General features: G+C 45.5%; 1 protein-coding gene across 1 annotated transcript; it reads right to left on the minus strand.

Moving 5' to 3' along the window:
- Positions 1–1,705: 1,705 nt before the first annotated feature.
- On the minus strand, positions 1,706–8,760 carry LOC142296096 (thrombomodulin-like). The gene has a single exon (XM_075339330.1). The coding sequence runs from the start codon at positions 8,731–8,733 to the stop codon at positions 7,036–7,038; it is 1,698 nt and encodes a 565-aa protein (XP_075195445.1). The 5' UTR covers positions 8,734–8,760; the 3' UTR covers positions 1,706–7,035.
- Positions 8,761–15,096: the final 6,336 nt, after the last annotated feature.

Consider the following 15,096-nt stretch of genomic DNA (forward strand, 5'->3'; position numbering starts at 1 on the left):
ACCAGGGCAAATTGGGAAAAGCCGGGTACAGTCCCAGAACTGTCGCATCTAATGTATGCGGCAATTCTGGGCGGCTGCTGGCTGATATTGTTAGGCTGGGGGGCTCCCCATAACGTGGAGCTCCCCATCCTGAGAATACCAGCCTTCAGCCGTATGGCTTTATCTGGCTGGTTTTAAAATTGGGGGGGACCGCACGCCGTTTTTTTTAATTATTTAATTATTTATTTCACTACACAGTATAGACACGCCCACCGGCTGCTGTGATTGGGTGCAGTGTGACACCTGTCACTCAGCGTGGGGGCGTGTCTCACTGCAACCAATCATAGGCGCCGGTGGGCGGGGAAAGCAGGGAATACGAGATTGTTTAATGGGCGGCCGGCTTTTTCAAAACAGTAAAAGCCGCCGGAGCAGTGTGAATGCCGTGCAGCGCCGGGGATCGGTGAGTATGAGAGAGGGCTGCTAAACTCAGGAGTTTAGCGGTCACCGGTGAGCCCTTCACAGGTGACCGCTAATCAGGACGCGACACAGACAGAGCCGCAGCATGACAATGAAGTCGGGTGAAGTTCAACCGAGTTCATTCTGACAGTGCGGCTCTGTCTGTGTCTGCTGTCATCTGCCATTCAGCTCTGCTACATGGCTGTCTGTGTCTGCTGTCATCTGCCATTCAGCTCTGCTACATGGCTGTCTGTGTCTGCTGTCAGCGGCCATGTAGCAGAGCTGAATGGCAGAGGACATAGTAAAAACGCATCCCTACACATTACACACGCTTGGCAAGTCAATAAATAAAAAAAAAAAAAAAAAAGGGTGCCCAATGCATACGTCACAGAACACATGATCTAAAGGATCGCACATAAAATTGATCAATTTAACATAGACTACTAACGCTCGTGTGACAGCAAATGAATGACCTACGTGCAATCTCATTCAATCGCATATGCGACCTGGGCGTGTCACATCGCATACGAGATCGCATACCTAATTATAAGGTGTAAAGCTGGCTTAAGGTGTAGAGATGATGCAGAAATTCTGCAGCGTCAAAAATTCAACAGATCCTGATCATGGGAACACAGCCTTAGGCCCCCTCATACATCTGTGATTCTGATACACATGACATCCGTTTTCATATTACTGGAGACACAGACATACGCAGACCCATTAAAATCAATGGGTCTGCCCACACATCCCTGTTTTCTCACGGACGTGTGTCCGTATGGAGCACATGCGTGTCTGTGTGTTCTGCACAGAGACAAGCCTATTTTGCTCTGGCAGCACTGATGTCACATGGACCACACACTGATGTGATCCGTGTGATATGTACCGGAGAAAACATGTGTTTTTGAAATAAAATGATTTTCTATACCCACCTGTCTCCATTGTTGCTGTCTTCGGTGCTGCTGTCACTTGCTTCAGGGCCCGCTCATTATGCTCATGAATATTCACTGCAGACCCGGAAGCAGCAGCGCCAAAGACAGCAGCAGGTGAGTACAAAGGTCCTGATCACCGTGTGCTATCCATGATAACACAGGTGTGCCAAAATCACGGTACACAGAGGGCCATACACACCTTCATCACGTCCATGAAAAATGTGTGTGTGTTTTCCACAGATGTGTGAAAGAGGCCTCAAACCTCTATTTTCTCTCTCTCATACATGTACACACAACACAGATATAAAAAACAAAGATATTTTTTATTTATTAAAAGCACTTTATACACATTTATCATCTACATCCTCCTCGCATATATACACAGCTGTACAAATATTAGCGAGCATTATTCACAGAAGGACAGTAATATAAAAGCATCGATCCCAAAACGTAATAGAAACAAACCAGCAAATACAAATAAATGCTGCGAAATCACATCAATGTATAAAAACAAAGGCTAAAACGATAAAAAGCTTTTAAATTGGTTTCCTGCTTTTATTTCTAAAGCTAAATAATTGTAGGAAATATTTCTGGGAGCTCAGAGCCCCCGCAGCCGAAGCCGCAGCTCTACAATGATTTACTATGTCTTTATCTTGGATGGTTTTTAGGCATTTGCCATTTAAAAAGGTCTAAGAAGAACCTTTGTGTTTGCAAAATGGAAAAAAATTAAATACCCATACACAACAACGGCCAAGCATCCCAAACAATTTGCACTATTGACACAATGATAAATGAGCCCATTGTGCCACATTCTGTACCGTGTACTCAATGCATCACAGGGACACTAATTCAATGTTTACAGAAGCAGCTAATAGAGATATAGCTACACGGGATACATGTTGATGACGCACATCCATCCTAGACATGTAGAATTTCGAGAAGGTGCCGCCATGATGCAGGGATTTATTCTGTGTACATTAAAGCTGATTACGGCCCGAACGACAGCAGGAATCAGGGTCTGGCTCTGTTATAGCAGCCATGCATGCTTCACTCTGAAATACTGGGAAATGGCTGCTGGGGACCATGCAACTAAAGGCCCCGTCACACTCAACGACGTATCTAACAATATATCGCCGGGGTCACAGATTCCGTGACGCACATCCGGCCGGCATCGTTAGCAACGTCGTTGCGTGTGACACCAATGAGCAACCGTTAACGAAGGAAAATACTCACCAAATCCTCCATCGTTGACACGTCGTTGATTGTTGAGGACGCAGGTTGTTCCTCGTTCCCGAGGCAGCACACATCACTAATGTGACACCCCGGGAACGACGAACAACAGCTTACCTGCGGCCGCTGGTAATGAGGAAGGAAGGAGGTGGGCGGGATGTTAGCCCGCTCATCTCCGCCCCTCCACTTCTATTGGGCGGCCACTTAGTGACGCCGCTGTGACGTCACACAAACCGCCCCCTTAGAAAAGAGGCAGTTCTCCGGCCACAGCGACGTTGGTAGGCAGGTAAGTCTGTGTGACAGCTCCGAACCATATTGTGCACCACGAGCAGCGATTTGCCCGTGACACACAAACGACGGGGGCGGGTACGCTCGTTAGCAATATCGCTGCATGTGACGGAACCTTAAGATGAATAGTCCAACAGGCAGCTTCTCCTTGACCCGTTTCCCTTGACATACAGGTAGGAAGAGACAAGACCTGTCAGGGTAGAGGTGCAAGGTGAGGAGATGCATTTTGGACTAGTCATCCTATGAATAATAGTTCAGGCAACAAGAAGCGGCTTTACAGGTTCTCTTTAGGCCAGTTTCAGACGTCTGTGTTTAATCAGGTACAAGCCACACGCAAGGTTATGGTCATGGTTATGGACGTGTGACATCTGTGTTTGCATACGTGTCACACGTACTGGAGAATACACATGTCTGAAATAAAAGATATTCTAGATTCACCTATATCCAGCGGTGATGTCTTCAGCTCTGCTGCCTCTCGCTCCTGACCCCCGCCCATTATATTCATTGATTATTCACTGCCGAGGATCTGGAAGCCGGAGTTTTGCCGGGACAGCGCCAGGCAGCACAGCCGAGGACAGCACCGTCGGGGACATCGCCGGTGACAGGTGAGTATACAGCAGTGTGTACAGTGACATCCAGGGAGTCATTGGAGTTCCCAATGAACTCTCATGAACCCCTGGAAGTCACCATTGTGACACTCGCTGTAGCGCAGTTGTCGCAGGTGTGTCATCAGGAGGTCATCAAAGTTCATTGGGAAATCTAATGACCTCCTGGACGGACCTGCACACACACTGCTGGCAAGATACTCACCTGTCACTAGCGATGTCCCCAGCGATGCTGTCTTCGGGGGTGCTGTCCTCGGCGGTGCTGTATCCAGCTCTGTCACCACGATGCTCCAGCTTCCAGCTCCTCAGTGCAGTGAATAATCAATGAATATAATGAGCGGGGGTCAGAAGCAGCAGAGCCGGAGACAGAATCGCTGGATACAGGTGAATATAGAAAATCTTTTTATTTCAAGACCCGTGTTTTCTCACACTGATCCCATCTGTGTGTGATACGTGTGACACCCGTGCTGTCGGAGAAAAAGCGGACATGTCTCTGTGTGTGCGTGCGGGGAATAGCGGGGCCACACGGTCCGTGTGAAAACATGGCTGTGTGAGTACACAATAGGATAACATGGGTACGTGTGGCATCCGTGTTAAAAACATATGTCACATGTACCTGAAACACGGACGTCTGAAACCAGCCATAATGTAGTCCTGAGCGCTCAAGATATTTCACTGTACAAGTAACTACAGTATATAGACTATAGAACATGTATGTAGCTAATCAGCATTAGATATATCTGCAGTAGTGATGACCGAGCACTACCATGTTCAGGTGCTCGGTACCTGGAGCGAGCAGTTGGATGCTTGGATCGATGCGACTCATGTACCGAGTATAATTGAAGTCAATAGGGAACAAAAGCTTTTTTCTGGAAGAACTTCTAGACAAATACTCTAGTTCCCCATTGACTTCAATTATACTCAGTACGAGTTGAGCCCGTCCAGGCATCCGACCGCTGGTTCTGAGTACCGAGCACCCGTGCATGGTAGTGTTCGCTCTTCACTAATCTGCATCCGAATGATCCGATAGATGGATGACGTTGGTTTATCTTTTACACCAAAGCCCTAGACATACAATCTCCATTTTCAGCTGGAAACACATTTTCTGTATTCTATTACTAATTAAAAGACTATAAAGGTGCGAGTGAGAACTCAACCGGATCTCATAAAAGTGTTGTGCTGATAAATTAGTGTCGGACAGTCATGGCTTATTAAGGGATATCCACTTTTAGGAAAGTGAACCCTCATTACTCTTCTGTACCTAAAATAATAAACAAAGCAGGTACTCACCCTCTGCGGGTCTAGTGCTCCCTCCCCCCGATGCTGCTCCTGTTTTGGCTGCAGAGTTGACATCCCATTGACAGTTCACATCAGCACTGCAGCCAATCACGGAGCTCGGTGGCCATGCCGAAGTTAGATGTCGGTAAATTACAACATTTGGGGTCCATTTTCCTTAAAGTGGTAAACCCCTTTAAGGATTGCATCAATCACATGGACTAGTTAAAAAGGTGCACCCATCTCCAAGATCTTATCCCAATATGTAGTAGGTGTGATCATAATAATAATAATAATCATAATAATAATATTAACAGATGTCTCTAATTTGAAATGTAGTATAGTTCTGATTCAGTATGTCACTTACCTCATGTTCAGGGCATTGCAGCACCTTAGGTATCCATGGTTACGACCACGCATATAGTCAAAGTTAGTTGTTTGTGGTTATAACCATGGATACCTAAGGTCCTGCAATGCCCTGAACATGAGGTAGGAGACATAGCTAATCAGCAGAACTACACTACATTTGTAATTGGAGGTATTTGCAAATATTATTATTATTACACCTACTACATATTGGGATAGGATCTCAGAGATGGAAAAACCCCTTTAAGAACTGTAAATGAATAGCATGTATTAGCAATAGGAATACTTTCACTGCGCTGTACTGTACAAAATAAACAATGCACATAGTAGTCATCTGTACACAGTCCTAGATTGATGTGCTCTTCATACAGTACTAAAGTAGAACATTGCAGAAACACCAGTTCCCAAATATATGCAAATTAGACTCATATTATACTAAACAATTACAATTATATGTACACAGAGCAGCAAGGGGAATCCTAACATTCAAAACAGAGTTTTTAAAGGCAATTTGTCACCAGGTTTTTACCACCTCACTTGTGAGCAGCTGGATGTAGAGCCAGAGACCCTGATTCCAGCGATGTGTCATATACTGAGCTGCTTTTTGTAGTTTTGATAAAATCACTGTTTTATCAACAGGAGATTATTAGCAGAGGACTAGTAAACCTGCTGCCACGCAATCCTTCATATTAATTAGCTCTGTATAATGCTGCCCCATCATCATTTATCAGCAGATTTCTGACTATGCACAGTGTACACAGAAAGCTGACAATCAGTGGTGTGGGCAGGGCTCAGCATTCAGAGAACTGGTAGATCTGCTGGAGAGAAAACAGTGATTTTATCCAAAATAAAATATACGATCCAGTAAGTGACATATTGCTGGAATCAGCGTCTCTGTCTCTACATCATGTTGCTCTCAGACTGGGGAGCAAAAACCTGGTGACCTTTCCCTTACCACAAGCTCCATTTGCAGACACATGTTTCGGGGTTTTTGCCCTTCAGCAGAGAAAGCAAGAGAACTCATAACAAATCATACATTAGAACAACAGCCAAACGGTGCTTGTCTTATACAGACGCTATTACAGTGACCATTAAAAAAATGTCAACCAGTTTCCCCATCATACTGGTTGTACATTTTGCAAGCATTGTCTCAGAAAGTAATAATTGGGGGATTATTAAAGTATCTTCTATTATGGCCGGGGATCTCGTTGCCACTATAATAGATGTGTAATATGCCAATATCTCTACAATTACAAGAATCATAAACCAGGATACGATATAGCTGAACTAGTCAGTAGGACTATAGCCGAATTTGGGGCAGAATTTCCCCGGTGACATGTGACTGCTCAGATTTTTTGTCTGTAGATTCTGGGAAACAGAACTGTATATACAATATCAAGAAATCTGAGGTTCCATTATACGTTCTCTCAATGCAAAAGTTTCCATCTAACAAAACTTTTTCAAAACTTTTTTCAAACTTTTTAACTTCAAGGAAAACTTTTTCGTTTTTAGAACTTGCACCTTTAAGGCACACAAAATGCATTTTAATGCCAATTTCCCCCAACTTCCTAGTGTTAAGGCCCTGTCACACACACAGATAAATCTTTGGCAGATCTGTGGTTGCAGTGAAATCATGGACATATTGTTCCATTTGTGCACAGCCACAAACCTGGCAGTGATTGTCCACAATTTCACTGCTGCCACAGATCTGCCACAGATCTGCCACAGATCTGCCACAGATCTGCCACAGATCTGCCACAGATCTGCCACAGATCTGCCACAGATCTGCCACAGATCTATCTGTGTGTGTAACAGGGCTTTTAATGATAGCTGTGACCTTTGTAAAAGGCAGGCGTTGTGCCCACTATATACTATACATCTTCGTTCCATGTCCTCGATTTAAAAAGCTAAAGTCTCCATTGAGGTTCCACAATTATTTTCTTGAGTACGACGTCCTTGTCGGCATTTTTATAGTTATAATCCAGATCATGCTGGTACATGTAGTGCTTTCTCATCCTATGAGACATCATTACAATCAAGACAATTAACATGGACAATAATCCGGAGCAGATACCCCACATTATAACAGGTTGTAGGCTGTAGATATCTGCGGGTCTACTGGTAGGTGGTGGGGTCTCTAAAATGATTTCTGAGGGTGCTCTGGTTGGGTGAATACAGTCACCATTGTCCATAATATAGCCTTCAGGGCAGGTGCACGTGAATGACCCGAATGTGTTCTTACATAGCCAGGTGCAAGTGGAGGAAGCGCATTCATCCAGGTCATTACAGACTTTTCCACCATGGTCCGCTTGCTCCAGTATGTAGCCCATGGGACACGAGCACTGGTCGTTCTTCGTGCAGTCAGCCTTGCAGGTAGATGTGTTACAGAACCTCTTGCATTTATTCTGCTTATTCTCATCAATGATGAAACCTTCATAACATTCACATTGATGGCCGCCTGGATGACTCTCGCAGATATGTTCACACTTATGATTGTCGCACTCGTCGATCATGTAACAATGGGTCACACAGTTATCTTCACTGTCACACATCGCAGTACCCTCCTGAAATCCAGGTTTGCAGTCGCATGTAAAGCTTCCTTCTGTATTTTTGCATATTTTATTTAGCATTTGTTCCTTGCCTTGTTCCATGTCTTCACAGATATTGGGGATGTCTGCACACTCATCAATGTCTTCACATGTTTTGCCGTCAGCTGCTCGTGTATAGCCATCAGAACACATATGGAGTAACCCTTCTGGTTCTGGGACATCGTGATCACTGCAGGGATTGGGGTCACAGGGTTTGGTGCAGCCCCTCTGATCAGATTTAAGCTGTGATCCTGAAGGACACTTGCACTCTGCAATGTTATATTCTTCCATACAGTCATGTTCACAGCCCCCCTTCTCAATCAGACAGCTCCAGGCTCCTGGGGTCTCACTGCTCCAAGCCACAGTCCCATCACCTTTGTCTGCACAAGACAGTGTGGTAATGTGTGGGTCTGTGGAGATATCTGCCATGGTGCCAGGTGGCCACTTCATGCCCAGACTGTGGCCCATTCCAAGGCCTGGGTGGTAATAGGTGACATTGTAGGAGGGAGGTAAGACAAGAGGTGAACAGCTTGAGGAGTAACTTATCTCACACAAGTAGCCATCAGCTTTGGAGTCACAGCTGGTCTCTTCCCAGGTCCCATCTTTGCGCACAGTGACACAGGGGGCGCCACACGTCTGCTCCTCAGTCCTCCAGTTGGTGTAGTCAGTGTGACTGTCACCTGTCACCCAGGTAAAGCCCCTCAGACTCTGCTGCAGGTCTGTACACTTGGTTTTGTCCTGCTGCTCCAGCCCTATCCACACCTTGGAGTCTTCTTTGTGCGCCCTGGCCATAAACATAGCGATGGCATCAGCCTGCACCGAGTTCCTCACGGTCACCAGGTCCCCTCCCTTCTCCTTGCAGGCTCCTCGTGCCTTGTCAAAGCGCCTACTGATCCAAGATAGCGCACAGCAGCGGTCCCCGGAGCACAGGAACTGCGCGTGCGGCTCCTCCTGTAGCGCCAGGAGCGTCAGCTGCGCCAGGACGAGCGCCCTCCAGGTGAAGCGGATCGGCAGCATCGGGGCGCAGGACGAGCGGCAGGACGAGCGGCAGCTGGAGGGATCCGTGTGAAATACACATTTGTACCAGGTTTTATAAGCTCCAGCGGTGAATAAGGAAGGAAGTGCCTGGAAGGAAGGGCTGGAGCCGCTCGGGACATATTTGTGTTGGTAACATTCTGATTACAGTATGACAAAGTGCCCGGAGAGTTCATCATTGATTGCTAATATTCACATCTGCAGATCCTCACATATACAAGGTGCCCAGAATGTTTGCCTAAGGGTACTTTCACACTTGCGTTCAGCGCAGTCCGTCACTATAAAGAATAGCGCAGTCCGTTAACGCACTGCGCTATTCTCCATAGACTTGTATGGACGACACACTGTAACGCAAGTGTCTGCGTTGCATCCGCTGGACGACGCAGCGTCGTTATTTTGACGCTGCGTCTGGCGAAATAAACGCTGCATGTAGCGTTTTTTTTGGTCGTTAAAATAGCGCACCTTGACGGATTCCGTTGAATCCGCCAAGGTGTCTAATGATTGTCTATGGCGGCAGATTCCACCGCTATGCGCTAAGCGGCGGAATCCGCTGACGGTTCCCGTCACGTTCTACTGAGCATGCTTAGAATGTCCAGCAGAACGATCTAAATAGTTTAAAATCACACCTGGTCTCTCTCCCCACTCCCCCCCTTCCTCTCTCATACTCACCGATCACGGGCGTGTCGGTGCACGGCTGTCACAAAGCTCCGGCGGCTTTTCCTCTTTTGAAAATGCCGGCCGCCCATTTTTCAATCTCGTATTCACTGCTTTCCCCGCCCACTGGCGCCCATGATTGGTTGCAGTCAGACACGCCCCCACGATGAGTGACTGAGTGACAGCTGTCTCACTGCAACCAATAAAAGCCGCCGGTGGGTGGGTTTATATCGTGCAGTAAAAAAAATAAAAAATAATTAAAAAAAAATAATTAAAAAAAAAACAGCGTGCGGTTTTCCCCAATTTTGATACCAGCCAAGATAAAGCCACACGGCTGAAGGCTGGTATTCTCAGGATGGGGAGCCCCACGTTATGGGGAGCCCCCCAGCCTAACAATATCAGCCAGCAGCCGCCCAGAATTGCCGCATACATTAGATGCGACAGTCCCGGGACTCTACCCGGCTCATCCCGAATTGCCCTGGTGTGGTGACAATCGGGGTAATAAGGAGTTAAATGGCAGCAGCCCATAGCTGCCACTAAGTCCTAGGTTAATCATGGCAGGCGTTTCCCCTAGATACCTTCTATGATTAACCTGTAAGTGAAAGTAAATAAACACAAACACCCGAAAAAAATCCTTTATTTAGAATAAAAGACAAAAAGACACCCTCTTTCCTCACTTTATTAATCCCCAAATACCCCTCCAGGTCCGGCGTAATCCACACAAGGTCCCGCGACGCTTTCAGCTCTGCTACATGAAGCTGACAGGAGCGGCAGTAGAACACGACCGCTCTCTATCAGCTCCAGGCAACAACTGAAGTGAGCTGCGCGATCAGCTGTGCCCTCACTGCAGTCACTCAGGAGATTTGCGGTCACCTCTCTCTCTCCTCCCGACCGCAAATCTCCTTTCCCGGCAAAACATTAAAAAAAAAAACAAAAAAAAAATGCAAAACGTTCTTTTAAAGGAATCCGTTACCTTTATTAGCACACTATTTGCAACACATCTGTCACATGCGTCACACAACGCACTGTGACGGATGCCTCACAACGCAAGTGTGAAACTAGCATAAGGCCGGCTTCACACTTGCGATTAACTCGCACGAGTGCAATGCGAGAAAATCTTGCATTGCACTCGGACCATTGTTAATCAATGAGGCAGCTCCCATCTGCTATTTTTTTCTCAGTCCCAATCGGACTGAGAAAAAAAATCGCAGTATGCTGCGTTTTGGTTTCTCGCGCAAGTCTCTTCAATGCAAGTCTATGGGTGCGTGAAAAAAAAACAGATGTCACACGGACCAGCACATACACCATCCTAGTGACATCCGTTTTTCTCAATACATTTCACGCATGTAGCAGAGAACACTGTAAATGCTCCTGTACATAACAGTACATGAGGAGCAGCTGCTGAGGGTAAAAACTGATTGCACACTGACAGCACACTGACAGCACACTGATGAAATGTGAGAAGAAATCGTCCGACTTTCTGGCATGAGAATCGGACCGATTTTGCACTCGCAAGTGTGATTCCAGCCTAAGGAGCAACTGGTGCTTAGTGGCATTAGGGCACTGTTTTTAGGTGTGATGTGTTAATACTTATGTAATGGGTGTTAATTATTAGGCTGAACTCACACAACTATGAAAAAACACTCCCATTCTCATCCAGGAGAGTAGGACACTTTTTTTCTCACTTGTCATGCGTGTGCTGTCAGTGTGCTCTCAGTGTTCTGTCAGTGTCCTCTCAGTGTGCTGTCAGTGCTGTCAGTTTGTTCTCAGTGTGCTGTCAGTAAGCTGTCAGTTGTCAGTGTGCTCTCAGTGTGCTGTCAGTGTGCTCAGTGTGCTGTCAGTGTGCTCTCAGTATGTGCTTTCAGTGTGCTGTCAGTGTGCTCTCAGTGTGCTCTCAGTGTGCTGTCAGTGTGCTCTCAGTGTGCTGTCAGTGTGCTCTCAGTGTGCTGTCAAGGTGCTCTCAGTGTGCTGTCAGCATGCTCTCAGTGTGCTGTCAGTGTGCTCTCAGTGTGCTGTCAGCATGCTATCAGTGTTCTGTCAATGTGCTCTCAGTGTGGTGTCAATGTGCTCTTAGTGTGCTGTCAGTGTGCTGTCAGTGTGCTATCAGTGTGCTGTCAATGTGCTGTCAATGTGCTGTCAGTGTGCTCTTAGTGTGCTGTCAGTGTGCTCTCAGTGTGCTGTCAGCATGCTATCAGTGTTCTGTCAGCATGCTATCAGTGTTCTGTCAATGTGCTCTCAGTGTGGTGTCAATGTGCTCTTAGTGTGCTGTCAGTGTGCTGTCAGTGTGCTATCAGTGTGCTGTCAATGTGCTGTCAATGTGCTGTCAGTGTGCTCTTAGTGTGCTGTCAGTGTGCTCTCAGTGTGCTGTCAGCATGCTATCAGTGTTCTGTCAATGTGCTATCAGTGTGCTGTCAATGTGCTGTCAGTGTGCTCTCAGTATGCTGTCAGTGTGCTATCAGTGTGCTGTCAGTGTGCTGTCAGCGTGCTCTCAGTATGCTGTCAGTATGCTCTTAGTGTGCTGTCAATGTGCTCTCAGTGTGATCTCAGTGTGATCTCAGTGTGCTATCAGTGTGCTGTCAATGTGCTGTCAGTGTGCTCTCAGTATGCTGTCAGTGTGCTCTCAGTGTGCTGTCAGTGTGATCTCAGTGTGCTGTCAATGTGCTGTCAGTGTGCTATCAGTGTGCTGTCAATGTGCTCTCAGCGTGCTTCAGTGTGCTGTCAGCGTGCTCTCAGTGTGCTGTCAGTGTGCTCTCAGTGTACTGTCAGTGTACTGTCAGTGTGCAATCCGTTTTTTCTTAGCAGTTATTAGTCATTTACAGGACCATTTACAGTGTTCTGTGCTATATGATAATAATGTATCCATAAAAATGGGCGTCACTAGGATGGTCCGTGTGCTGTCCGTGTGATGTCCATTTTTTTCTCACACCCCTTGACTTGTATTGGTGAGTTTTGGATGATTTTGGCAGCAAATTACAGCACGTTGCGACTTTGCACTCGTAGAATCTAGATGAGAAAAAAACTGACCAATTGCTTTGCCTCATTGACTAAAATTAGTCCCAGTGCAATGAGAGATTTTCTCGCATTGCACTCGTCTGATTCATACGCTCATGTGAACATACCTGTAAAGGGACTGTCCAGTGAAAAGAAGTTATTACTTATAGGATAGGTGATAACTTATTGATAGAGATGAGGGGACCCAGACTTTAAAGTTCGGGTTCGTACCAAACACGGACTTTGCAAAAAAATCAATGTTTGGGTTCGGACTTTGGGTGTTTTACGTATGCTGACCACTCACTCGAGCATGACTGTGCTCGAGTACACTTAGTACTCAGCCCAGTGTGGGCCGCACAGTGTTTGAAGGGCTCAATAATCAGAGTTAACCCTGTCAACCCTTCCTGGAAGTGATCTGTTTGTGGCTGGCTGCATGTGGGCAGAGACCCGAACTGCCAATCACTGACTTCCAAAGAGGCTCAGGTCAAGTCCGGATCCAGAACAGAACTTTATCTAAGACCCCCTTCACACGTTTGTGAAAATCACGCACGTTTTTCACTGACGTGTCAAAGGTGTGTATTGCCCTCCGTGTGCCATTTTTATGACACAACGTGTGTTCTCCGTGTGTTATTACGGATAACACACGGAGAAGGGGAACTTTCTGCTCACCCGTCCCTGGCGTTGCTGTCTGTGGTGCTGATCTTCAGTCTCCGGCCCTGCCGACTCCCCGCTGCTGCTGCTTACGGCCCACAGTGGAGTGAATATTCAATGATCATAATGAGCGGGGGTCAGAAGCAAGTGCCAGCAGCAGCAGAGACAGCAGGGCTGGAGAAGGTGAGTATAGATTTTTTTTTTTATTACAAACATGTGGGTTTTCCCCGGTCCGTGTGACACCCGTGATGCTGGAGAAAAACTGACATGTCTACATGTGGAGCACACGGACACACGTATGCTCCACACGTACACATGGTCCATAGCAAAACACGCACGTGTGCGCAGACCCATTGATTTTAATGGGTCTACGTGTGTCATGTTTCTGGCTCTGTGAGGAAACAGACCAACCACGTACCGGAGACACGGACATGTGAAGGAGGCAGGGTGGATTTGATTTAAATCTAACTGATTTAAATCACGATTTAAATAACGATTTAAATCACTAGTCAGTAAGGCTTGATTTAAATCAGTGATTTAAATCAAAGTTTCTACCTAAACTAGTTCTTGCTACTTTAACATGCAAGTAGATGAAGATTTTTAGAATCACTTTTTCTATTACTTTTTTCTCCCCAGTTTAATGGGTTAATCATTCATATTTGGACACCACTGTTCTGTTGTACTTAGGAAGGAGACAAATAATCCTCACCTTAATAACAATTTAAATAGATTTATTCAACTGAAACAATAACAACATTACAGCATAAGTTATTTGCTTAAACAAACATCCATGTTTAACTAATTTGGCTAAACAAAATATATATATATTTTAAGAAACTTAGACTGTCAGCCCAGCTGACACATGAAAAACTTAAATACTACTATCCCTGCTGTCCTCTGTAGCTCACTTGTCGTCATCTTCATCATCATCTTCTTCTTTGTTCCTATTCATAATCTGGAAAAGAAAAACAAGCTTTCCTGCTTTATTGGGTCCCAACCGATTTCTCAATTTAGAATGAATGAGTCCAAAGGAAGAGAATATTCTTTCAACGGCTGCAGAAGAAGCTACTGCTGTTAAAAGTGAAATCATTACTTGAACAGTCTCTAAATCCAAGCGCTTAAGTGACTTCCACCAGTTTACTGGTTTGACCTTCCTTAAAATATCTTCAGCAAACGTATATTTCTTGAATGGTTCCCCCTTAGCTCTGAAGTTTATTATAGTTGGCATTAAAGATGGATGATTGCTGGATACCCATGTCATAGCTAACTCCTCTTCCTCAGCACTTAGGTTTTGACCCTGATATTGGATATTGACAATATTTGCCAAAAAATGAGCTGGAGTCAGTGCTTGTCCCATTCGTTTGTTTACTGCTTGTAATTTAATTCTGTCCATGTGTAGTTCTGTTTTTAAGTGTTCACTCAGTTCCTTCCAAATTTCAACAGCATCCGCAATAAAACAGCTATTTTTCTGTATTTTGTTTAAGGCTTGAGAGATGGGTTTCAGGAAGCTCAGCATATGTTCAACATTTTTCTTAAGCCCAATGTTGAGGATTTTGGCCGTGACAGTGCCATCTATTTTATCTCGATTTTCTTCACAAAGTGTCATCAGAATAGGCCAGTTTTTGATATACTGCTCAAAACAGTCCACCACAGAGTTCCATCTAATATCTTGTGGGAGCGTTAGCTTGGTTCCACCCATCCTTTTCAGAGCTGCTGCAGCAAAATGATTATTACGGAAGTATTTAGCAATTTCAACAACATTAGCCTTTATTTCTGGAACACTTAAGTCTTTGGCTAAGAGGTGCAGCAAATGAGCACTGCAACCATATGTTATTAGCAGCTTTGTATTCCCTCCCTGCTCTTCTAAATCTCTTCTCATCTTGGATACGTTTATAGCATTGTCAGTGACCAAACTGCGTACTGGACATTTGAATTTTTGTTCACATGTCGTTATAGCTTTTACTGCCACTTCTTGTAAGTATTCTGCTGTGTGTGCATTTCCTGACATATCAGTTGTTTGTGCAAGGAAGACTTTACCTTCTTCTGTTG

This window comes from Anomaloglossus baeobatrachus, chromosome 3 (assembly GCF_048569485.1).
Source record: "Anomaloglossus baeobatrachus isolate aAnoBae1 chromosome 3, aAnoBae1.hap1, whole genome shotgun sequence".
Classification (NCBI taxonomy): domain Eukaryota; kingdom Metazoa; phylum Chordata; class Amphibia; order Anura; family Aromobatidae; genus Anomaloglossus; species Anomaloglossus baeobatrachus.